The 27,911-nt window shown below is 28.4% G+C and overlaps 1 protein-coding gene across 1 annotated transcript in view; it reads left to right on the forward strand.

The window, feature by feature from the left end:
- The window catches only part of fid (class I SAM-dependent methyltransferase fire dancer), a 41,796-nt gene that overhangs the window by 9,782 nt on the left and 4,103 nt on the right, over window positions 1-27,911 (forward strand). Inside the window, exons 4-7 of the mRNA XM_075378943.1 lie at window positions 6,499-6,662; window positions 12,705-12,855; window positions 15,626-17,435; window positions 20,534-20,782. Of these exons, the coding sequence (XP_075235058.1) occupies window positions 6,499-6,662; window positions 12,705-12,855; window positions 15,626-17,435; window positions 20,534-20,782 (2,374 nt within the window). The remainder of the gene's footprint in view (window positions 1-6,498; window positions 6,663-12,704; window positions 12,856-15,625; window positions 17,436-20,533; window positions 20,783-27,911) is intronic.

The raw sequence follows: 27,911 nt of genomic DNA on the forward strand, positions 1-27,911 counted from the left end.
CAGTAATTTTCTATAGTTACATTTAAGTCTGTAGTTGTAAAATACAAATTGATTGTTATATTATTGTTTATAATTGAGAATACTGATCCTCATTAATTATTTATTAATGATTTTTATTAATTATTTATTTTTATCATTCTATTTAAAAATTTCAAAGAATATTTGTTAAGTTTTAATATTGAAAAAAATATTATCTGTTGATACAGGTTCATTTACTTAAAAAAAAAAAAAAAAAAACATTTTTTAATCCTCATATTCTTAATAAACATTAATATTAGGAAAGTTTGATTGTATCAAAATACTCGTATTATCATCTTTTTCTTAATTTAATCTCAGTTTTAAACTATTTCCCCATGGTAATAAATTTCAGAGCAGTATTTTGTTATATAAAATAATCATTTTTAAGGCCAACTGAAGTTAAATTTAAATACTACAGTGAATGTTTTTGTTTTCTTTTCGAATAGCCCATTTAGAGCGCATGCTTAATCAACTTTTTAGCCCATGCTTCTTTCATTTTTCTAGAGTGGTGTTCTTTGTCTTCTTGAGTCCATTTTCTTCCTCTTCTACAAGTGAGTTTTTCCTCTCCTGAAACTCCTGTATTGTTCTTCTGAATGTTGCTCTGTCTTTTAAAATGTCTGAGTCTATTGAATCGTATACTAGGTCATTGTCTATCTCTTTAAGCCAGGTTATCTTGTTTTTGTGAGTGTTTAGTAGGGTGAAGATCTGTTTTGTTAGTCTGGTGTTCTACATTCTGTATATGTGTCCATAGAATTGCAGTCTTCTTTCCTGATTATATCTGTTATTTTTTTCTATTTTGGAATGTAGCTCTTGGTTTGATCTTTGTTTATAATATAGTCCTGTGTTGTTATTTGGGCCTAATATTTTCCGTAAGATTCTTCTCTCTATTTTCTCTATTCTATCTATGTCCTGTACTTTATGTAGTTTCAGCGTTTCTGCCACATATAGTATTTCTGGTCTAACTACCGTTTGGTAGTGTCTTAGTTTGGTGTTCCAGGAAAGGAATTTCTTGTTGTAGGTATTCTTCATGTTATTGTATGCTTTTTCTATTTTGAGTAATCTGTTTTCTAGAGCTATTTTTTCACTATTGTTTTGTGTTATCCATTCTCCTAGGTATTTAAAACTGTCAGTTCTGGTTATTTTATTTCTGTTTATTTTAAGATGTTGTGGTGCGTTCTTGGTGTTTGTAATGTATCGTGTTTTCTCAAAGGAGATCTGTAAGTCAGCCTTAGCCGCTTGTCTTTGGAGTTCCGTTATTTGTTCTTGCGCATGTTCTATTGTATCGGTGATTAACGCCATTTCATCAGCAAAAGCTAAGCAGTGTATGTATAACAACTCTCGTGCTTTTTGTTCAGAGATGTAGGCCTTTGGTGTTAATCACCTTTCTCCATTCTCTAACTATCTTCTCTAAAACGCAATTGAACAATAATGGTGATAAGCCATCTCCTTGTCTTACTCCAATGAATGTTTATTATTCATATTATATTTTTTTTAGTTATGACAGCTTTCATTACTAAATGGAGTCGCTTTTACCTAACAAAGTTACTATAGTGTATGTAATATCTGAAGACATGTCTGAAGTATGCTGTGGCATCCCTTCCACTGCTCTTCACATCGCTCAGTGCTTCTCCTCCAAGTATTATATTCCAAAGTAGTGTATTCCAAAAGTTAATCAATTAATTTGCAGTGACTTGCACCATATCTAATTATGATTTCACTATTATAATAGCAAAGCATGTTCTGATAATTTTGTATTTGCAAATAAAATTATTTATGGCTAATATTTTGTTCAAGATGTATATGAAGTACAAGTAATTTATTCATTTATTTCTTGAAAGTATGTTATTTTTTTAAAAGTATGCTAAACTAAGGTTTTGCTATAAATAAACAGTAACAATGACACAATACAAAAGTATATGAAATGAGTTGTTTATTTATTGTAGATTATAATGTTATGAATTTCTTTGACGTGGTGTAGCTTACAAAAATTATTTATAAATACCACGTACGCACCAATAACTAATATTCTGTTGAATTTTGTAGGCCTACAAAAGTACAAAATAAAAATATTAAATTGTAGAAAAAATATGTAAAAGTGTTAAAGAAACATGAGTAAAAGTAATAAATATAATGATAATCATTAAATTTATTATAAAAAAATTATGAATACTACAGAGATATTAAGTCCCATCGCCTTAATACAATAAAAGTAAAATTAATTTAATTAATTAAAGCATTAATTCATACTGTGAATTTGTAATTCATTACTGTGAGTTTATAAACATAAAACATAAAATGATTTCATACAAAATAATTTATGTAGTAGCTCTAAATACAGTAGAATAAATAAATAATAGAGAAAATAAATTAATATGATGGAATAAACAATAATAAAAAAATAAAAATAATAAATATAAGTCTGTATCATTTTGGAGGTCTTATTTTTTTAGGCAACCATTAGCACGTGTTCCATATGCTGAGTTATTGAAGTAGTGTAGAGGAGGCAAGCAGAGGCAGCTTGTAGGAAGGAACCGCCTTTAGATTTTACATGCACTCTAATAAAAATGAAGCTAAAATTTTTTTGAACTGATAAAAATTTATTTTTAGTTTTGATTCAGTATAATTTGTTAAAGTAATCATTTTATATAGGTTTTTTGTGATGAACAACATAATCTTCTAGGTTACTTTAATTTGAACTTTTCATGTGTAATTATGATAACAAACTTAAATTTATAAGTAGAAATCTTTTTCGACATTGTATAATATTTCATTGTATTGTATAATTAAGAATAAATATTTTACTGGATAGCCTTAATAAAGAATTAACTAGATTGTTTAGATGAAAATAAATAAAAGAGGAAATAATGTTAACATGTCACTGACTAGATTTCAATCAATACTAATTATTTTTAATTAACGTAGAATACGATTTAATAAAAAAGTCATAACTTGATTTTAATGTAATATATATATATATGGTAAAAAAAAGATGCTTAAGAAATATTTACATAAAATTTTTAAATGGGCATTTTGATATTTAAACTGTAATCATTGGAGTAATTTTTAAAAATAAACTTGAAAACTAAATTTCATCATCATTATCATTTCCATGTTTCAGCATTCAAATACTTCCTCAGTCGCCTCTCTTCCTACTTCCTAACAGTGTAGTTAAGAGTCAGGGAATTTTTTAATCCTTTATTCTTTTTACATATTTCTTCCATCATTCTCTATAATTTAATTATGGAAAAAATAATGAAGTTTGTTGTAATACCCAAATTGGATATTCTATTCCTACTTGTTACACCTTTAAGGCACTTAAAGAAATTCATTATGATTGCCTGTATAGAGCTTAATTCATTCCTCCTTAAAACCCAAGGCTCATAGTTATATAACAAAGTAAATACAGCGATGGTCTTTTACAACTTTAACATAGTTTAAGAACTAAATTTAATAAATAGAAATTAATGTACAAAATTACTAAATAAAGATAATGCAAAAATCTTTAGTTTATATAACATGAAAATAAAAATAATGCAATCTGGCAAATTTAACAATTTAATTGACTATTCAACAGCTGTTTTATCTTTTTAAATATATAGTGGATCCTTTATCCTTCTGGAGCCAGGACTACAGCTATGATGGATATGAGAATAGATAGCTAATAAAATAGAAGTTTAATAAGTAATATAATTTACAGTGAATAAAAAATTTTATTTATTTACAAATCAAAACCTATTTAATAACACAAACTGATTTTAGAAAACAAAGAAAAACATGAATATATTACTATTTCCTTTTAGTTTTAACTTTGTTGGATTTAGTTATGGTTTATTTTTTTACCAACTTTTCAAAGAAAAGTATGTATTACTTTCATTTGCAAGGTATGATTGCTGAAGGGGGGGGGGAATTGAATTTTCTTTACATTTCAAGATATGAGAAATACAAAAATACCATTAATTTAAAATCTAATCTTTAATAATCCTTATTATATATATATATATATATATATATATATATATATGTAGGCCTAAGTATAAAATCTATGACCTGAAAAGCTTCAAAACTGCTGTATCAATTTCATTGAAATTTAAATACGCCATATAGTATATCTGAAGTTGTGTATGTGAAAATTTTATGAAAATTGGTTGTGTCATTTTTCAGTTACAGTCAATTTAAGGTCAGTTAACATAACCTCAATTTGAGGTTATTTTGACTTCATATTGGTGTATTTTTCATACACGATTATGCAGGGAGTCACAGTAATGAATGAGTTTATAGTTTGAGCAGTGTTGATGCTTGTGTGTATGGTCTACTTATTATTTTTCAATTAATTCATCAAACTACGGTCATAATAATTTAATTTTCTCATAAACAGAAAATATATTTTAATGTTAGATTATTTTAAAATTATACCACTTTTCTCATTTGATTTAAGTTTTGTATATTTCTTGTTCAAAAAATTATACAAAATAAAATCACAAAAAGTCAGTCGGTCTTCTTATGCAGAACTGCGCAAGAATTCTTTTTAAATTATTTGTGCTTTGTTTTGTATTGTAAGTCTTTTAATTTGATTGATTTTTATTGTTTTCAGTTGGATATTTAATTTTTTTTCTTAATTTTTGTTATTTCTCCATTGTTTCTTAGCTGAAATCAATGATTCTCCTTTTGACTTTTCTGAAGGTGAATCTGAATTTGTTTCTGGGTTTAATGTTGAGTGTAGATGTTTTAATTATTCTTAATTTTTTTTAACGGGGTATAGTAATATGATTACCAATAAAACTTTTAGCTTTGTTTTATTTTTAGGTGGTGATTGTATAATATTTTTTAAGTTTCCTTATTTTTGGTTAGCGGTTAATTTCCTCATTATTGTTACGTTAAATTTATATATTTATTATGGAAAAGATATTTGGTGTGATTTAAATTGTATTATTCTACTAGCAGACCCGGAAATACATTGTTGTTGTTATACTTGACTATACATATATATAGATTAAATGAACACAATTGAAATTGAAAGTTTGATAAAATATTAACAAAATGAACATTACAAAACTTCACAAAATTTAATCTTTCTCTTTTACCCTTTCACCCTTTTCCCCTTTTCTATTTCCCCCTTTCCCATTTTTATTTTTACTATATCTCCTTTCCCAATTTCCTCCTTTCCTTTTCCCAATTTTTCCCTTTCCTCCTCTCCTTTCCATTTCCTTCCATTTATCTTCCCTTTATTTACATTTTCCCCTTTCTCTTTTTATTTTTTCTCTTTTCCCCTTTCCATTTCCTTTTCCCTGTTTTCCCCTTCTTCCCTTTTACCTTTTTTGATTTTTTCCTTTTCCCATTTTCCCCTATTTCCCTTTTCTGATTTTTCCCTTTCACCCTTTTTCCTCAAGTGTAAATCAGTCCAGTAGTTTTTAGTCTATAGCAGACACACATATCAGAAACATTGAAATGGAATCGTAAAATATTTAGTATAGCATGTGTTGCTTTTATGTCCAACAGAGAGCACTGTTTTTCAAAAGAATCTTGTTTTTACCTGTCACAGGTGTGACATCTTAGGTATATAAATAGTAGATATATAAAAACACGTGCGTATTCGAGTGCAATGTTTTGTCAAAATTTCAAAGCAATCGGTGAAGAACTTTCAGAGATTTAAGATTTTGAACAAATGAACATTTATATTTTTATTTATATAGATATAACAATACCTAGTTCTAAGTGATGACAGTACATTTAAAACCGTCAAAAATATAAAACTAACAAACAAGTTATATTTAATATTTATATTTCAATTTATTTTTTTAAAAAGATTTAAAAATACCGTAATTTGGTGAAGACAATGAGAAAAAATTAATTTGTTAAGAACAGGCTGGAAGTTATAGTTTCACCAATATCAATGTTACAGTCAAGTTAGATTTAAAAGTGGTCAAAAAAAACCTTGATTTAGTTTTTTTTCAATTCTTTATTGAGATGATGGTATTGATATGAAATTACAAGTAGTAAACGAAAAGTGATAAGGAATAAATTAAATCAACAAGTTTTCATTGTAATTTTGAAACAACTTATTAAACTTCCAACTTATCATCAAAGAACGCATAATTAATACGGAGAGGAATAAGTTTCATATTCATATACAAAAGCATTAATATGATAATGAGGTAGTAAGCAGGAGACAGGCATTTATTTCTTTGCCCCTTGTCGTTGTCTAACAGAGTTATTAAACAAATGACAAATAAAAGATTTGACTGCACAGGTAGAATTAAATATTTTTGCAATGTTTCACAAATATTTCCTTTTTACTGGTTCTTATTGATCAACTATAACGATTATTTAACAATTGATATATAAAACACTTTGTTCAGGAATTTTATATTGGCTTTTTAGTAATTCTTTTTGGTAGCTTTTGCCAATAACTGTTTATACATGTCATTTAACATATTGTTTTTATAAATTAAATAATTATTCTTTTTTTTTTTTTTTAACTAGTTTGAATCACAAGATGTTTTAGTACCATGGCATCGCCCACAGCATCTTAGTACACCATCATTAGAACTGACATCTACCACTACAACTACCTCTGAGGAAGATGGACCACCTCCATATCATGCCTATACACAAACTTCTGATAGCGACTCCTGCAGATCAGTCAGGTAAATCAGTATATGAATAGTAAAAAAATTTTTTAAATCACATTCCATTAGTCTAGACTTGCTGATATATGAAGATTTCTATAAAACAGTAAATAAATTACATTACTAAAAAATTATCTAGAACCTATTTGTTAACACATCAACTTCTACCCAGCAAAATGGAAACTACAACCATCATTATTTAATTTCAGTTATCTGACATCAGTTAGTTAAATGTGGTCAGCAATTGGCATGTAACCCTTTCTTTACATACTTTCATTTTTCAAGATTTATACCTCATTACTGATTAAATAATGATATAGACTGGAATAAGATAAATTACTATATAATGATATACTGAAGAAAATGGGTGATAAATTATGATACTAAAAAATATAAGAAATATAAAAAAAAGTAGATCTGACTTGGTTTTTGAGAGACTACCTGCTTATTAGATATCCACCGGAGGGAATGGTAAAAAGAAAAAAAAAGGGAATGTAAATGAGTATAATTGATAGATAATATCAAGATTGAATGGTATTTACATAAGAATTACATTTAGGTAGGAAACAATGAGTACAGATAAAACAAGAAATAGAAAAAGTAGTAAAAAATTAGTTGACCCAGTCTTCAAAATATTAGCTGGATTACCACAGTCCAATACTAGGTCCATTTTATTTTTAATACATTCCAATGGGTTATCATCTTTGTATAAAGTAATACTTTACACAAATAATATAACACTGCAACCATCCAGTACTAATATAAACACATTAGAGATAAGTACTTTTATAGATATAAATTTAGCTCTTGAAAATTCCATTCAGTATATTTTTATAATTAATGATTAGTGAAAATAAAGTCAACTTTATTATGTTTAAAAATAAATGTAGCACACTAGAGAATAGTGTTATTATCATCATAGTTGATAATACTACAAAACAGTATTCACTATTGAAGTTATTGGTGCTAATGATTACCACTCTTGGAATACTGACTTAGATTATAATTTACAAGGAATAAGCACAAATATATTTACTCTAAGTTATAAAATCAACATGTTAGCTCAGTGATGATAGATTGATGAAAACAGCATTCCTTAGATCGATACTCTCTCATTATACTCAGCACTATTTTAAGGTACATCATCTTAGAGAAATTTATAAAAGTTTCTCAGTTACAGAAAAAACCATGTAATCATTAGATTGGTATGTGATAGAGATATGAGTTTTAAAGGCCTACAATAAATTTTCCTTCCTTATTTATTTTTAAAGTAGTAATTAGTAATAAGAAGATTTTTTTTTTTAAAGAAAACTAGAAACTTGTGAAACAAGTAAATCTGTGCGAGAATGTAAAACTACAGGGTGAGCAACATAAAACTGAACCCATAATGAAACCGCTACCCAACACTACTTATGAAAGACTCTCACACAGCTAGTGCAACTAGTGGATGTGTATGTTACTAATGATTGTTGCTAATCTATACAATATTGGTGAACTGAAGGTGAACATTCAATGAGAAATCAATGCAATTTACAACAACGTTTTCCATCAGATGACTCTCAATATGATCAGTCAAGCACAAAAGTTCATCGATGCCCAGGGTGGTCATTTTGAACATCTTTTGTAAGAATAAGGTAAATAAATGCAGCATTTAAATTACGTTTTATGTTTTTCTTATTTAATTAGCCGTTATCATTCATAAAATTTCATTCCAACATAACCTACCAATTCTGTAACGGTTACATTATGGATTCGGTTTTATGTTCCTCATCCTGTACATTATTTAAGCCACCTTACATAATATTTTCATTAATGGAAAAATTACTGTGGTAATACAATGTTTTTATAAAAGTCTAAAGCAGTTTTTAATTGAAAAATATTATTATTTCTTTAAAAATTCTTTTGCCGGCCTCCGTGGTGTGAGTGGTAGCCTCTCACCCTTTCACCCAGAGGTCCTGGGTTCAAATCCTGGTCAAGCATGGCATTTTTCATACACTACAAATTACAATTTGGGCTAAATGATCACAGCTGTCAATGCCCACACATACCATTAAAAAAAAATCGTTCTCCTTCTCAATGTTAAATAATTAGAATGGTTAAAGTAGTTTAGTATTAGATTTAAACTTTTGACACATCTTAATTCACCCACAATGAATAGTACAGCAGGTGATAAACAGGGGTGAGTAATGTTGAAGTTAAATGATATCAACTATTGGTGACAAATACAGTTGAACATTAAGATCAATTCTTCAAATTTTAATCAGAATTAGTACTGTCAAGTCCAAATTAAAGAGATTAGACTGTTTTCTAATTTATCATTTGGATAATTATTTCAACCTACTGAGCAATCTTGAATAATTGTATTGGTTTCATTTTGTTGGTCAACCTTATGAGTGAAATCTGATCAAGTAAATAATCTGTAAGTCTACCAGATGTCTAATGTAGGTTTATTTAGTCATTACCTGTAGGTAGTTTACTTTCTGTTCTTTATCAAGTAATATGCATATAATTGAGTTTTATCCTGGCTTGCCAGGCTGAGATTTTGTCAAAGATGAATAACAAATAGAGGTTAAAATATAAAACAAAGAAAGCATTACTATTAAAATTTAATTAATACAACCAGATAATTGTGACTTACATTCCATACTGAATTGAGGGCACTTTATCAACATGCTATTCTGATAATTTTTTAAACACTTCTATTCTTATATTTATTTTCTGCAGTTAATTGGTTGGGTTATTAATTAAGAAATTGAACACTAATATGAAGATATAATTGTCAATGGTAAAATTAAGACAGATTTTAACATTTATTATAGAAATTTCCAAAGATAAATTTTAGGTCCCATTTTATTGTTAATTTACATCAATGAGTTTGGGAATGTTTTATATAGATGACTGCTGTCACTGTGTATATATTACATCAATCATTTGTTAGGTAAATATTTATTTTAACTCATCTAGAAAATGGTAGGTTTTCATTCAACCTATAGATATCTAAGTAGAAATATTAAACAAAGAAAGAAACAAATCTAATTGAATTTTAAAATAAATATATTAAAAAAAGAACAGTAATTAAATCAATACCAATTCACTAAATGAAAATGTAAATTGAAATTTTTTAGGGTTGCCACTGACAAATATATATCATGGGATAAATATGTTCATATGTATGAAACAAAATAGTACATATGAACATATGTACTATTGGTTACATACACCATTATTGGTACATATTCTCGTACCAATACAAGTATATTTACTTTGCTTATATATACTTTAAAAAAAATTTGTAGAATAAATGATAAAAAATCTAGATACTGCAGTTTATCATAATTTAAACTCTAATTTTTAAAATTCAAAAAAATTCCATAAGATCTGATCAATGTGAAACCAAAGTCATGCAGGCAAATTTTGTATCACTAGGTTTATGGACAATTCCAAGTTTGTAAATGTATGGGACTGTTATATATAAAATGTTTTAGCCTTAAAACAGAATGAAAATATTCATGATCATAATGTATTGTATATATCCAAATCTCTTACTGATAACATAATTTAAAGGTATTTCTATCATACATGGGAGCTAAGTTAATACATAAACTGTAGATGTGAAACATCATTTAACAGATTATTAAAGCTACCTTTAATTGACTGTACTTTAAATTCAGTTGATGAATTCCCTTCCTTATAAAAACACTTTGGTTGTATTTGATTACATTATATTTCCCGGTCTCTGTAGTGCGAGTGGTAGTGTCTCTGTCTTTCATCCAGAGGTCCCAGGTTCAAATCCTGGTCAGGCATAGCATTTTCACACGCTAAAACATTGCCATTTCATTTCATCCTCTGAAGCAATGCCTAACGGTAGTCCTGGAGGTTAAAAAAAAAGAAAAAAGTTAACTATATTATTTAGCAAGCACAAATATTGTAAACTATTGTACTATTAATATAATAAACACAATTATGACACTTTTCTAGGCAATTAAATTTGAAACAAACTTCATCAGACTTCAGACTATCAGTGAACTAGAAAAATGAGGATCTACTTCACTATGAAATAATAAATTCCTCACAAAATTGCACTGTTCTATCAAAATAATCTTCATGAAATACATGAAGTAAGCTTGCTCATTAACACTTAATGCCTTTAGAATTTTAAATCATAAATTATTCTGGCTATTTCCAACATAACATAAGCCTTTGTGGTTGATATTTGAGGGTCCTTTATCAGTGTGTCTCCGTAGATTGTTTGCTTTTCAAAGTGCAAATAGTTTTAAGTCTATCTGATTGCAAAGAATCTGGAAATACCTCTGGTATTTTTAAATTTTATGTTCAATATTTACAAATGTTGGCAGGGCGATAGTGGAAAAGAGTTCTCCAATGAAATTTTTTATAGAAACCAGGCTTAGCCTTATTATTTGTCTAACAATACTGAATCATAAAAATTGATCTTGTTATATAATTAAATACCCTTTACTCCAGTATAGATATAAATATGAAACAAACAGCAATTGAAAAGTATTTATATCAGGTATTTACTTTCAACTGAAAAACCAAATTTTACTACTTGTAACAAAATGTTACAGGATATAAATCTGTATAAAGAGAAAATTGATTTTAGCTTGCTGCATGCTGTATTTTCTCATAATAATAACATTAACCACACTATAATATATTACATTTTGATGTGATTTCTATAAGTTTTATTTTATATTATTACATTTTACAGTTTCTACATTTTTTGAAGATTGTAAGACTTACCTTACAAAAAATGTAAGCCTTCTACTATCAGTGATGATATGTAGTTCAGTTCATCATTTACAATTTCTTTCATTGCTTAATAATTCCTATGTCATTTTTAATCTTTATAAATTGTTTAATAAATTTTCTCCCATTTATTATATCAACCAGTCTTTTCTTCTTAATATGCCCAAGCAAGAATTGACCCATTTGCTTTCATATACACTTTTACTATAACTACTAGGATTTCTATCTCTTATTTTTACATTCTGGAAAAAATTATTGAACTACTTTTGTTTGATTCAACCTAGAAAAGCAAACAGTAAGTATAAGTTTTAATATTATAGCTAATAACATATTTTTCCAGTGATCTAAAATTTTTCAATGTTAATTACATTTTCATACATTTTTCTAGTGATCTAAAAGTGTTCAATATTTATAACATTCTCAACATTATCAAGACTAAGCAGACTTCTTACAGTTAAAAATCTATTTATTATTATGTATAGAGTTTATTACAGTATTGATAGCTATGTTATAATTGCATGGGGGTAAGCTAATAAAAATCAAATAAAACAATTAAAATCTATACATAACAAAATAGTAAAAATTCAAATAAAATATCAAATTATCACTTAATGTATTCAAAATACATATTAGAATTATTGTACCATCATTATAGAGAAATAAACGTAAACTTTATAAGTAATCTCTCAAATACAAGATATAAATCCATTTAATTATTGAGAATGTATAAAGAAATTGGCAGAAGGAATCTTAAATATACAGCTATTGTAATACTGCCTCATGAAACTGAAAGCATAGTTTTGAGAAAATTATAAAAAAGTATTAGAAAAATTATATTATATAAGATGAATGAATTTGAATGAAGGCTACATCACATAAATGAATGCTTAAAGAGACTGTATTCAGATGCTTTGGCATCTCTTTAGAGTACTGTTGACACATTATCACTGTACTGCATTACTATGTAACCCCTGGTATTAAATAAATAAATAATAAGAAATTAACAACTCCAAGATAAAAGAAGATTAATTATAGAATGTTACATGTATTTCATAATAAGCATAGGTAGTGGAAGTTTTGTTTCTTTTTGATGTGTTTTTTTTTTTTAATATTTAGAGTACTTACAGTTTTAATCTGAATATCTATAACTTTTTTTTAAATAATAAAAATGGAATTTAGTTTTACAGCCACATTACATTGTAATATGTTTGTAAAATTTTATTTACTGTTTTTATACAATTTTTTTTTTAATAGAATTTAGAAAACTTTATTCTTGTTATATTTTATTTATAGAGCTGCAGGGAATGGTCAAAGAAAAAGAGGTCGAAGTAGACATAAAGGAAGGTCAATTGACCCTGCAAAGCCAATGACAAGTTCACCAAGCAGCTCAAGTTTATCAAGCCCTAATGAAACTTGTTATAGCTTTGTAAGAAGAGCATTGCAGGTATAATAAACATAATTACGTTACTTTTTATTAAAAATTACAGTAATTGTTATATTGTATTTTATGTATTTAATACATTCACTGCCGTTTGGAATTCTGCATTTTGTCACAGTTGGTTAGTTTTATTTTTTGGTGCTCATAATAATTTATATAGATATGTATGTGGATAAATTATTATTTTTTAAATATATATATATATATGTACGTATATTAGATGCAATCAAAAATTGATAAGAATCTTAATTCTTATAAAAAAGAATTTATTCATTCTTCTAGATTGGTATTGCTTTCTTCAAAGTAGTCCCTCACGCATGCGACACACTTATGCTAGTAAGCATTTCTTCTAATATTCAAAACATTTGTAGAAAGCATTTGTTTGGTGTAGCCTTAAATTCACTTAGTGATTTTTTTCTTTATTTCATTTATCATTGCAAATTGTTCTTTAATATCTTCCTAATGAATGGGAATAAGAAAGGGTAGTAAGGTTCTACGTCTAAAGAATACAGAGGCTGCATGCAGTATTAGTATGGTGTTTTTTGGCTAAATAATCACGAATTAATATTGATGTATGAGCTGAAGCATTGACATGGGTATACCACAAAATCCAAAAATTGTTTGCACACATTTGTGGTTGTTTTCTTTGGATCAATTTCCATAAGTGGCGTAAAACTGCTTAGTAATATTGTCTGTTGACGATATAAACTTGTGATAAGTATTCATAAGGGAAGATGCCATTATAATAGAAAAAAAACAGTATGGAAAACTTTACACCTGATCAAACTTTACACCTGCATGCTTTTTTCGGTCTTAGTTCTTCAGAATTCTTCCATTGGGATGATTGAATCTTCTTGTAACTATTTGTATCACTCATAAACCCTTAATGTCACCATAACATCCTTATCAAAAGCCTTCTCTAACAACTTCACCACTTCACTGCACTTAATTCCAGTTTTAATATAAAATTTAATGTAAATCCTTCGTTATGTCATTTTCAAACAAAATAAATCACTGCTGTTAATAAAATGCATCCTAATTACTCAGCTGCCAAATTTGAACTACGACGCTAATATGACTAAATATTAGTACCCATTATAGAAAGTCCTACCATCACTAAGACTTAGATTGCATACTTAAAAAATTCTTGTTTTTAATTGGCAGGAAGTAGTGCCACATTGTCACTACAAACAAAAAGCCTATTGCTCATAATTTTATTCATGACTGATCAGAATTATTAGAGACAAGCTTAAACAAGAATTGTTTGTAATTCCAAGAATACCATCTCATAATATTTCAAAATAATTTTGATTAAACAGTAATTTTTATTATCTTTCTCCAATATGCTATTTTATTATTGTACATGAAATGCTTGTAATAGCTTTTTTGTGATAACTGCGCTATACCACATCATCTGCAAGAAAAATTATGTTTATTTGTAAGAAAATTAAGTTTACATTTACAGTAATAAATAATATAAATATATTATACATTGTACGTTAAATGTAATGTATGAAATTATTTCAGAACTTCTATCTTAGTTTAATAAATTTCTATGTATAATACTCATAGAATTAGCTCTGGTTAATGATAAAATGTTTAACTTTTTAAAAATCAAGATATCAACCAAAATTAAACAAAATAATGACTGCTTTCTAAACACGTAGAAATGTATTTTTCTGAGGATTCTTTTTTTCTTTTATTTCATGCCTTGTGTAGTTGATGATGAGGTTTTGAGATGTTTAACTTTGGGATTTAAAAAGTTAATAATAGCTCAGCTCATAAATATATGTTGTAACTTTTGCAATCAAAGATTTGTTAAAAATTTTGGTTGATAATCTTGTGCATTTATTAATCTTAAACGTTTATTTATAAAAATAAATAAATATTTTATTCCAATTGGTATTTACCAATTGGAATAAAATAATTGGAATTATGCGTTATACAGATGGGCAGATCAGGCATGGGTAGATGTGCTATTCCATAGATATAAAAAAGCAACTAGCCCAGCCCAGTTTCATTAATTTTTAGATGAATAAAAAAAAATTGGTGATAAAACCTTAATCAGGGCAGCATCACAAAATATAACATTAATTAAAAAAGATAGTAATACCAAACATAAGTGATTTGTATTAATACTTATTAATATATTAAATAGTAATAAAGTAAGCATGAAAAGTTATTAAATAAGTATATTTAGTTCAAAAATATATCAATTTAAAAAATGTTAACGGAAATTAATTGAACATATATATTTGGAGGTGTTAAATGAGGATTTTATTTTATTACTGTTGTTTAAAAATACTTGTCAAGCAGAGTAATACAATTATGTAAAAGAAAGTTTTTAATTAAAATGGTGAAAAAATATTTTAAATGGTCTGTAATTAATTAAAACTGTCAACAAATCATTTCGTATACAATATTGAGCTGTGCTGTGCGAAAATAATCCTGTTATTTGGTTTGATAGAAATGTGGATATTGTTATATTTTAAGCATAGTAAGATTACTTTTTAACAAAGTTTGTACATTTGTAAATCAAGACATTTGCATTTTATTAAAATATTTCTAAAGAAAAAGTTACATTTATTTTGAATTGTACTGCTTAATTCATGCTCTTTCAAAGTATAAAGTGTTTAAAGATTAGACCCATATCAGTTAAATTTTCTTTTAAAGATATTCAATAGAAGAGCAATTGTTTATATATTATCAATGGTTTTATTATTGAATAAATTTATATTACATACAGATATTAAAAATTTTTATTTTTTTATTTTAGAAATTGGCTGGAGGTAAAAGAGGTGGTTCGAGACATAGACCGTGGTTCCTAGAATCATGGACTTCATGTGCTGCTAAAGAATCACCAGCACGACGATATGAACCTGACGGCTGTGAAGATATTCAAGATCTACCGATTGAGTTACGTCGCCTTGAAGAAGATCAAGAAGCTCCACAACGAAGACAAACTATTGCATGTTCACACCAGTTATCTGATGTACCACTAAATCATAAATCTAAAAGCTTAAGTGATATTATAAATGTAGAACAAAAAGGCATAGTTCGTTCTAGGTCAAGCGTACCAAGTTTAGAAGTCGGACCTCCTGAAGAAGAAAATGTTGAAGTAACTGGGACCACTACAGATGTTACTACAACATCATTAAAGCCACGACTTGTTAAACAAAAGAAATCTGTTTGCGAGGAAGATTTTGAAGGTGAAGAAGGCGATGAACCAACAGATATGAAAGATCTAATCAAAGCTCTTCCAGATTTTAGAATTTCAAGTCAAGGTTCATTAAGAAAAGGTAATGTGTTCAAACAGAGCTCAATGAATGAAGAATTAATGTCAGCTGAAAGGTTACGTGAAAAAGAACGTGTTAGGCAAAATATTCAAAAACAGGCATCTTTAAATGAAGATCTTATGTTCAGAAGGAATCGGACTTTAGATTCTTTGCGTGATACTTTATTTTCTGCATCAACTGCCAAAAGATTTCAGTTACTTAAGAGTGGACTATCAAATAAAATTAAAAATTCTACTACGGGTATTGAGAAAGTAGCAGGGACTTCATTAAAAAATGGTTTTGTTAGGATTTTACAAAACTGGACGAGTGGGGATGTTGCGGGTGGCCCAATTCCCCAACCTGCTCCTCCACCTCCTCCGACACCTCCACCAGATTCCAAAAAACTTGTTGTAGAAGAGAAAAAAGAATGTGAAAGAAGACATTCTAGAGAAGACGGATCTGATTCTTCAAAAGACAGTAGTTTACAAAGTGATACAAGTGTAGATTCTGAAGATAGTTTTGCATCTGTTATCTTCGTTCCAAAACCTGAACCGCCTCCAGAACAAGGTTCAACTAATACATCCCCAACAATGCAGTCTACTCCTGCATCACCACAGTCTTCTTCACCAAAATTTAAATTGCCACCTCCTATATCTCCTAAATTAAAAAATGCTCCACAAATATCTTTTGGAATGTCTTCCCATCCATCATCTCCTAAATTAAAACATCCTGGTCAACTTCTCGGTTCACCGACACCAACATCTCCTAAAGGAAGATTCTACTCACAACCTACATCACCAAGACCTTATCAAACATCTTTTCTTACATCACCAACATCAAAAACGCCATTTAAATTACAACCATCACCTAATGGAGCACAAACAACATCACCTACTTATAAAGTATTTCCATTAACAAATGTACCAAAATTAAGAACAACCGTATGTTCTTATACGTTACCAAATATATCACATTTAACACCAACATCACCGACAGCAGATCAGCCATCAACACAATTAGAAACCTCACCAGTTTTATCGCCAGTTAAACCACCAATATTAAGAACACCTTCACCAAAAGATAGTTTAACAAAAGCAAAAAGTTTAACTTCACCAAAAGAAGAAACATTATCAACTGGTTTCTTAGATCTTAGACCGACATTATCTCCAGGTTTATCACCAACTTCCCCTTGTAAAGATTCTACAAAGAAACTTGTTGCTTCATTAGATGATCCACCTGTGCCTGAAAAGACTTTGGAAAAAAGTGCCGAACGTCTTAAACAGATTCAAGACCTTCTTAGACAAAAACCAAGTAAGTTTTTTTGTTTAATATTTTTCATAAATATATTTTGATTTTTTTTTTTATTAATACTATTTTATAAATATAGTTGAAACTAATTAAATGTAGGTATAATTAAAGATGTTTTTAGTTCATTATAAATACGGAAGACCACAGAAATCAACTGTGGCCTCACATTTTCTGTGGAATATAATCTCAAAATTACTTTGTCAGAAACAAAAGTTTAAAAAATGTCTGTAATAGACATCTTAATACATCTGGGAAACTTACTTTTTTAACAATTTCGCAGATACTTCATTTTTAAAAATACTAAGAATCTTTTTTGTAAAAGTTTTCTTCATAAGAACATTATGTTTTTCTCCCTTAAGTTTTTACTGGTGGTTTGTTATTTTTCAAACTGTTTAAGACTCATGTCTCTTTTCCAATCAATTTTTATCTAATCCAGCTTAATATAAGGGATGTGTATCATGTGGTATATATCTGAGTTAGAGGTTTCTGTGGTTTAGACCATTTTAATCTAATTTTTTGCTTTTAATTTGAATTGCCTGAAATAGTACTTTATAATCTATTATTATTTTCATAAAAATGAGTAAAAATATTTGGTACTTTCAGCAAGGAAGGTTTATTTAGCTATTATTTATTATTATTCTTTTTTTTTACACAAGTTAATAGTTCAATATCTGTTAATGATTATAGTTTAAAAGTTAAATGGCTATAGTTTTAAATATAAATAAATGTTTTGTTAACAGTTTTTGTGAATTTTTATTTTTCAAATTTAGTGTAATGTTATGATTATATTTTTGTTAATTAATTTTAAAATGCGAGTAATTTATGGCAATTGTTATTTTACTTAATTATTAAACTTTAATGTTTATATGAAAATTTAGTAATGAGCAAATTTTTATTGTATTAAAGTAAACTACTAATTTTCAATGGCAAATTAAGAGAGATTTGTTTTAAAATGAAATAACATAATATTTTTAGTTCTTTTGTAGTCATCTTTAATGAGTTGCTGCCATGTTTTTTTTTTTATTTTTTATTTAATATTTAGAATAACTGGATTGTTAATGTTGATGGATTGGTAATTCGTTTCTACAATGCAATTGGAAATTTTTTGACTATGTTTGGAGTATAATCCAGAAAAAAGAGGTTTCCATCCAAGTAGCACCATTTTATTTTATATTTTCTTAAGCAGATAAGCATAGCTCTTCCTTATACCTTACACTTGTTTATGCTTTGGTACAATACAAAAAATATCTAGTATGCTGTGGTTGCATAGATACAAAACATGTAATTCAAAATTCAGCACAATTTAACAACTATGTTTGGTCTGGGAAAAAGTAAACTGCCTCAGTCTACTCTGTTAGATAGTACTGTGTAATAATTCCTCACATACATGTGTGCATGCATGTGCACACACACACACACACACACACACACACTTTAACCATAGATAAATATTAGAGAAGGTTGCTTTTGCTGTATTACTCTAACTAGAATATGTGAATATAATAAAAAATATAACATTATTATGTAAATGTAAATTACTTAAAATTATTTACATAAAACATTCTGTGAACAGAAACTACAATGTAACCTCTAAAAATTACAGCTAATAAGGAATACTGGCTATGAGAAGTACACTGTTATAGTGTGAATTATTAAGATTATCACAATAATAATGGATAAATCATATCCTTATCTCTTCTGCAGATGAGGTCTGACACTATTAGGTACTCCATACCGAGTGTGTCAGAACCTGAAAAACCAATTTACCCTCAATTGTGAACCTGTGAACACACAGGGAATCATATTCCCAATGTCTGGTGATTGAATAATAGCCTTAGTGGTTGAAATGTCAATTAAGCTATATTTGAATCCTTCAATTTTAAATTTTAAAAAACTGTCAGTTCTTTTCATTTAACCAATCAAATTGTACCCAGTACACAGTAATTGGCCATGATATTTATTTGTGTTGACAATGTACTATTTTACATTTCTACTTCAATTACCTGTCTGAGGTTTTTCCACACAAAACATAGCAATTTTAATTTAATGGAGAAAAGAATTTGTTGTGTTTATATTTAAGAATTTTCTTCAGTGTAGAATGAAACATCTTTAAAACAATGTTTTTGAAAATAATCATGTAAAACTGTGCTAAGGACGTAATAAAAGAGTGAGAAAATTTTTAAGCAAAATATAAATTGTTCACTGAGAAAATAGGATTAAATTATATTTTTAAAAAAGGTATTTTTCAGGAAAACATAATCAAAAAGCTTATGAAAAATAATCCTTAGTACATTACAGCTTCATTATCTGATATATTCTCATGTTCTACTTCCAACTTTCTTTTGACTCTTCTTTTGTTTTTCTTTCAAATTCAGTGATCACTTTTTTCAGCATTATGTACCACAACCAAAGCAGTCACTGCTTTAAACATAATAACTCTGGTTTTAGTCCTACTCAGTAAAGAATTTCAATCTCATTATAAGCACTTTGTTAAATAAAGAAACAGCTTCATATATACAAAGTACTGCAATTTTCCTTCTGACAAACACATTTTTTGGTAGCATTTTCCAGATTACATGATTTAAAGACTCATTAATTTTTTGCATGTTTTCATGACTGTACTTCTTCAACAGGATTACCATTCATTATTGCTTGTAGTATACCTTTTTTGTATTTATAAGGTTTTCTATTCAAACTGTCATTATTTATGTTCTTATTCCAAGAATCAGGCCCCTTGGAACACAACTGATGCAGTTAATTACGTACCAGCAGTTTAGGAAAAATTTCTAGGCATAGTTTCAGATTTTTGTTAAATTTCATGGTTAAAAAATTCCCTCAAGTGATATGGATGAACGTTTAATGAGCTGTTTAAAGCTGCTGCATCTAAAATTCATAAAATTATGATGACTGCTAAAAATATCCAAAGAAAAAGGTGACCATGACTTCCATTCTACCAAAAAATACAATTGATGTCATATAGCTCAATTAAATTTGTATATGGATGAAGACGTAAGCAACAAACAAATTTTAAAATACAAACTTTATGCATTTAATTAATAATTAATTGATCTTTATTTTCACTTTATATTTTGTGTTTATAGGTCTTAGTTCTACTCTTAGCAGTAGTCGTTCATCATCATCATCACAATTTCCAATTGTTAGAAGAGCAGCTACTGTCAGTTCTAGCGGTAAAGCAGCTGCTGAAACAAGATCTGTTACAAAATTAATGTCATTAGAATTATTTAATCCAGAAACTGATGACATGGATAGTGACTCTTCTGGTGTGTCTTCACCTGATTCTGTCGGTAGTGTTATCTCAGTTTTAAATGAAGAAGATGTATCTACTCAAGGTAAGCTAATTACATAGACTACTAATCAAAAAATAACATAACCTAAATATCCTCTATATCATTAAGGAATGAGTTATAAGAATTACTTTCGTAGCCAAACCTTTTTTTTAAATATATTTTGAAATGGTAATTACAGCATTATAGCAAATATTAAAAATTTCTCCCATATTCGTCATTATGTGCTTGAACATATTTCTTATTGCTGATTAAATCATTCTTTCATGTTGTTTCTGAAATGCTTGAAATACAATGTTCAATCGTGACATTATATGGACTTATTCTTTCTTATGTAAACAATTTTGTAATACCCTTTGCTGCTTCGTATTCTTCTTGAAGCCAGTTATGTAAGAACATATTGTTCTGTCTCAGTCTTTTAAAATATTAAACGATTAAACAGTAAACTATTAACCTAAATTATGTAACCTTTAATCAATTGTTATAAATGAAGTTTAAATAAGTATAAAATTATTAAAATGTAAAATTTTAGTGCAATCTTCAAGAATAATATTAAATCTAAGAATGTAATAAATAAACTTCAATTTAACCTTAAAACATTCGTTTACTTTATTTTTAAGTAACCAACAATATATAGAACAAGCAATTAGCTGAGCAAGTAAATGTGAGGCAAGAATTATACATAAGTTTTGAATAAGCATTTTCTTTCAAAAATCTCTAAAACTGAAAGATATGACCCTCATAAAATTCATAAGGTTCTTTTATTACTATAAATTTCATGATAACTTCTCAATAGTATTCAGATTTTACTCCCAAGGAAAGAAAGAGAAAAGTGAGAAAGAGATTATATTAGTAATGAACATGGGACACCAAATGCAGTTTTGTTTCAAGTGTCACAGAAATGTAGCACAATTTTGAGCAACAATGGGTGATAAAGTTTTGTATCAGACTTGGGGAAACCAGAAAAATTTAAACACATCTATAGAGAGCATGTTTTATCAAAGTCACTTTTTTTAAATTGTTCAAGGCATTTTTTGGAGGGCTGTTAATCCATTAAAGGTAAACCTCAAATTCTAGATCAAATGCATGATGAATTTTTTACAGAGAAGAAGCGCCTCTTTATAAATTCTCTTTAATTTTAATAGTGTAGGGCTCTTTTATGCATGCAGTATTTTCCCATGTTGTCTAGTGTCTTTTTATATATGGGTTACAAAACCATTAGGTTGAGTTGTTTTCATACACAAGGATGCAGTAAATTATTTTCTTTCTTTTTCCTGTTTAGCCTCCGGTAACTACCGCTTAGATAATTCTTCAGAGGATGAATGAGGACGATATGTATTAGTGTAAATGAAGTGTAGTCTTCTACATTCTCAGTTCGACTATTCCTGAGATGTGTGGTTAATTGAAACCCAACCACCAAAGAACACCGGTATCCACGATCTAGTATTCAAATCCATGTAAAAATAACTGGCTTTACTAGGACTTGAACGCTGGAACTTTCGACTTCCAAATTAGCTAATTTGGGAAGACGTGTTCACCACTAGACCAACCCAGTGGGTTGCAGTAAATTACTACTTTGGATAAAAATAACTCAGCTCAGCCACATTATGAATCATACACAGTAAAGTTCCATTGGATAACAGAAAAGGTTACACGAATGAATCAAGCCTAAGTAGACAAACTTATGACTATTACAGCAGCACCAAAAGTAAGGAAAAGTTATGAAGATAATGTATACTTCTTCTTTTAAAAAACTACAGCTATTCTTAATATAAGTTAAGCTGTAATGAATACTGGACAGGTAAATTTTTGAGTCAATCAGGTTAGATAAGTAAGGCTTACGCATTTTGATATTTTGTAAAACAAACCAGTGTTGTATATTATACAGTTTTCCAGAAACAGTGTAAGATATTAAAAATATTCTCAAAAAATAACCCAGATCAAGTTAATTTTGGAAAATTGATGTACATTTTAGTGTCTAGGTATTGGTTTATAAAAATTGCTCTTAAAAAATACTATATGCAACAGATGACTATGAAAAATTATGATTTTACACTGTAAGAAAAATGTTTATGTTTCAGTATAGATCAAATCTGTACATGGATTAAAATTAGATTTACCATACATCGGGTATTAGCCCGGACAGTCCTGGTTTTTTAGTGCTGTCTGGGGTAATGTCCAAGGTTGCAAAAATGTCTGGGGGTTTGAGAATTTTATGACTCTCAAGGATTTTTTTTAATTTTAGTCCTATATGTTTAACATCAAGTTTTTAAACATTCTCTTATGGCTGTGCATCTCTCAGCTGACCTTGGAGCAAGTGCTGAAGTCAATTTTGATGGAGGTGTGGCTACCGGGTTCGCCATAACTTTTTACTTAATCATTTGGCAACACAGCAGGGGCAATATTTTTATGTTGTTTTCATGTAGAAGTAACTCATCAACACGTTTTTGATCATTTTATCTCTATTTGTTTTTTGGCTCATTGTTAAATAGGCAAAATAAAATGTATGTTTAATGTTAGCCTGCAACAGAAATACAGATTTTTGAAATTGTGTAATGACAGTAACATTGAATGTGTTTATTGGACACTGTACTGCAGAATTTTCTGTTGCGCATAAAGGAAAAGGTGATATTGAAGACCACGTGAAAATGGCTAAACATAGGAGTGCTATTAATGCTATTGTTTCAGCAAACATAAGAGATTTTTTTAAAGCCAAAGCTGGGAATAACAATAACAGTGATCTGGAGTGTGCTGCTAAAGAAGCTACATTTTCATACCACACTGCTAGACATGAACTCACTTTCAAAACATCAGACTGCATATCTAAACTGCATAAAAAGTTATATGACCCAGAATTTTCATCTGCTAGGACCAAAACCGAGGCAGTTATTGTTAATGTTATTTCGCCATTTATATTTGATAAATATAAATGGATAGCTCAGACAGAAATGAAGTGAAACTTGTTTTGATTGTTATAAGATATTTCAGTCTGGAGGAGAGAATTCAAGTTAAACTTTTAAATTTTGATGAAGTGGTTTGTTATACTGCCATTCCCACAATCCGTTTAGACTAGTTTTGGCATGACGCCTGCATGTACGTATGTATGTATCTTGCATATCTCAAAAACGATTAGCTGTAGAATGTTGAAATTTTGGATTTAGGACTGTTGTAACATTTAGTTGTGCACCTCCCCTTTTGATTGCAATCGACTGGACCAAAAGTGTCAAAAAGTCCAAAACATTTGGATTTTGGACTTTTTCTTAACTGTAGTAATATGCTGTCATTGAAAGCTTTTCAATGATATATCATATGTGGTACTTATGTTCATTGGTTCCAGAGTTATATCAAAATAAAATTTTAAAGAGTGAAATATTTGGATCTTACTAGGGGAAGGCACATCGGTTCAATTCAACTTTATCTCCTTGTTTTTAACTTTTTTTTTAATTGAAATATATTGATTTATTAATACTTATTAACCACTGATTGTAAAAAAATTTGTTCAATAAATAATAATTCAATAATAACAATAAAAAAAAATAAATATCAGAAGTTATTAATGAAATAAAACTGTATGTACTTTTCATTTTAAAAAAAATGTGTATATATAATTTAATAGGTATACAAGGAAGTCATGTAGTGTCCACTTCAGATTTTTTAAGGTAATTGTTTCATTTTCTCCTCCCAAAACTGTTTTTTCATATCAAGCTAAACCAATTTTGGTTTTATTTCCAGCCAAAAAAAACTAGGGGCTGGCCTTAGATAGGGTTCATGCTGTGTTACATAGGATGTTTTTCAAGAAAACAGGAAATTTTTTTACGCTGATTTGAGATATGTTGGGTCAGCTACATTTTGCTTTATGTAGTATATAATAAAACTAGTGGAATTCCAGCTACAGCAGAATATTTCACCAGGCCTATAAATTTCTCTAATAATGTAACATTAATTTTATCTTTAATTAGAGAATGATGTGAAACTGTAAAGAAAATTTCTTCATTTTATAAGTGTGTGATTATCCTAAAAAATATGCATAAAGTATGTACATGTATAAATATTTTAACTGAATTTGTTTTGTTTGTAATTTTATTTATTTTACATTTCCATGTACAAAATAAAATGTTATTTTTTATTAAAGACTACTGTTTTGTTTTATTATGGGCCATAACAGAAACATATAGAAACCAAATTCTGGAGTATTTAATCTTCCAGCATACTAGATTTAGAGGGATTAGAAAAAAGGAATTAGAATTAAGATTATTATAAGGTTAGAATCTTAGCTGATAGGAAAAGATTTAAAATGTTGAGAATTATTAAAATAATTTAGTCAAGAAATTTTTAAACTGTAAACTTGTTCATACATTTATTAATGTTATGCTTTTCATTATTTTTTTGTGTAATTTATTGGTTTTTATTTTTTGAAATTGTTTGTTCTTTTACATTTCTACTGCAAGCTGCCAAATATGTTACAATGACATTAACTTTATTCAGATTTTATTTTTTCTTCTTGTGCTATTCTATGTACTTTGTACACATTTCCTCTACTTCCTTACATGTTCCATCATTTCCAAATAAAAACTCTCTTTTACTGAGTATTTTGTTGAAGTAATATACGTCATTTTGAACATAAACAACATTTTCTTTTTCAGTTATATTTTTTATCTGCCAATACCACCTTCCTGTGTTCATCTTCCTACAATTCTTTATTAGATATGTTTTTTCTACTTTTTATCTATTTTTTTAATTCTGAAATGAAATTGTTGTTTTCTATAAATAAACATGCTTCAAAAACAGATGATCTCGTGTTATTAATTACTGTATTAATCTAAATTAATTTCATTGTAATTTTTTATATTACAAATATTAATTAGTTTAGTTTAATTTGTTTCATGATCAATGTATACTATTAATGACAAACAAATAAAAAATGTATTTTATGAATTATAAAAATTAAGACCAAATGAAATAGAAAAATTCTCACTTAGTTTTTATTACAGGTAAGGTTTTAGATAAAATACACAAAGAGATGGTAATGAATTTATGAAAGTTGATGTATCAAATAAGTTTTTTGATTATAGGTAGGAGAGAAAATACAGCATCATATAATTGTGTTTTCTATAAATTTTGTAGTTATGCAAGTAGGCTTCCTGATTTGTCTAATTTTTGTCACTTGAAATTCTAACAATTTAGGTTTTACTGTACCTGATTTTCCTTGTACTTAATATACTCTATATCACATTTTTAAGATATGATCAAAACACAAAATCAGTTTCTTTTAAAAAATTTTTTCTTTTTGATTTTGGCCTCTGAAAGACCATGCTCCAATCTTCCTTCGACTTCTTTGCAGTTTCCTCTTTGCCCAATATTCTTTCATTCTTTGACCTTGCTGTTCTCTTCTTACTTTTGCTTGAAAACCCTGTATTGATTCAATTTTCTCTTTATAAACTTTTCTGTTCATATTTCATTTTCTGTGATAAGTTGGTTTTTTAGATTGATTTTAACCTCTTTTATCCAATTAATTTCTGTTTTCTTTTTCTAAAAATAGTTAAATATTTGTTTTTCTAAACTGCTTATTGGACATCCTAAAAAGATGTCCTGAGTCAAATAATCATATTTTTTTCATTGTTATTAAAATTTCTCCGTTGGTAAATTTCTCAAGACGCATAGCGATAGAATCATTGTAATAAGGATAAAATCAAAACCTAAACCGACAACGATTGTTAACGTCTATATACCTACAAGCGCCCATGATGATGATGAGGTACAATGTGTATACAAAGAGATTGATGAAGCAATTAAACATGTAAAAGGAGATGAAAATTTAATAATAGTTGGAGATTGGAATGCAAGCACTGGAAAAGGCAAGGAAGGAAATATAGTGGGTGAATACGGGCTGGGCAAAAGGAATGAAAGAGGGGACCGATTTATAGAGTTTTGCATGAAGTATAATTTAGTAATTGCCAACACCCAATTTAAAAATCATAATAGAAGAATATACACTTGGAAAAAGCCAGGTGATACTACAAGGTATCAGATAGATTATATCATGGTTAAGCAAAGATTTAGAAATCAACTCGTTGACTGCAAAAATACCCTGGAGCAGACATTGATAGCGACCATAATTTGGTGATAATGAAATGTAGATTGGGGTTTAAAAACCTGAAGTAAAGGTGTCAGATGAATCGGTGGAATTTAGAGAAGCTTGAGGAAGAGGAGGTAAAGAAGATTTTTGAGGAGGACATCGCAAGAGGTCTGAGTAAAAAAGATAAGGTATAAAATGTAGAAGAAGAATGGGAGAATGTTAAAAAGGAAATTCTTAAATCAGCAGAAGCAAACTTAGGTGGAATAAAGAGAACTGGTAGAAAACCTTGGGTTTCAGACGATATATTGCAGCTGATGGATGAACGTAGAAAATATAAGAATGATAGTGATGAAGAAAGTAAAAGGAACTATCGGCAATTAAGAAATGCTATAAGCAGGAAGTGCAAACTGGCGAAAGAAGAGTGGATTAAAGAAAAGTGTTCAGAAGTGGAAAGAGAAATGAACATTGGTAAAATAGATGGAGCATACAGGAAAGTTAAGGAAAATTTTGGGGTACATAAATTAAAATCTAATAATGTGTTAAACAAAGATGGTACACCAATATATAATACGAAAGGTAAAGTCGATAGATGGGTGGAATATATTGAAGAGTTATACAGAGGAAATGAATTAGAAAATGGTGTTATAGAGGAAGAAGAGGAAGTTGAGGAGGATGAAATGGGAGAAACAATACTGAGATCTGAATTTAAGAGAGCATTAAAAGATTTAAATGGCAGAAAGCTCCTGGAATAGACTGAATACCTGGTGAATTACTGCGCAGTGCAGGTAAGGAAGCGATTGATAGATTATACAAACTGGTGTGTAATATTTATGAAAAAGGGGAATTTCTGTCAGACTTCAAAAAAAGTATTATAGTCATGATACCAAAGAAAGCAGGGGCAGATAAATGTGAAGAATACAGAACAATTAGTTTAACTAGTCATGCATCAAAAATCTTAACTAGAATTCTATACAGAAGAATTGAGAGGAGAGTGGAAGAAGTGTTAGGAGAAGACCAATTTGGTTTCAGGAAAAGTATAGGGATAAGGAAAGCAATTTTAGGCCTCAGATTAATAGTAGAAGGAAGATTAAAGAAAAA

This window comes from Lycorma delicatula, chromosome 11 (assembly GCF_047948215.1).
Source record: "Lycorma delicatula isolate Av1 chromosome 11, ASM4794821v1, whole genome shotgun sequence".
Classification (NCBI taxonomy): domain Eukaryota; kingdom Metazoa; phylum Arthropoda; class Insecta; order Hemiptera; family Fulgoridae; genus Lycorma; species Lycorma delicatula.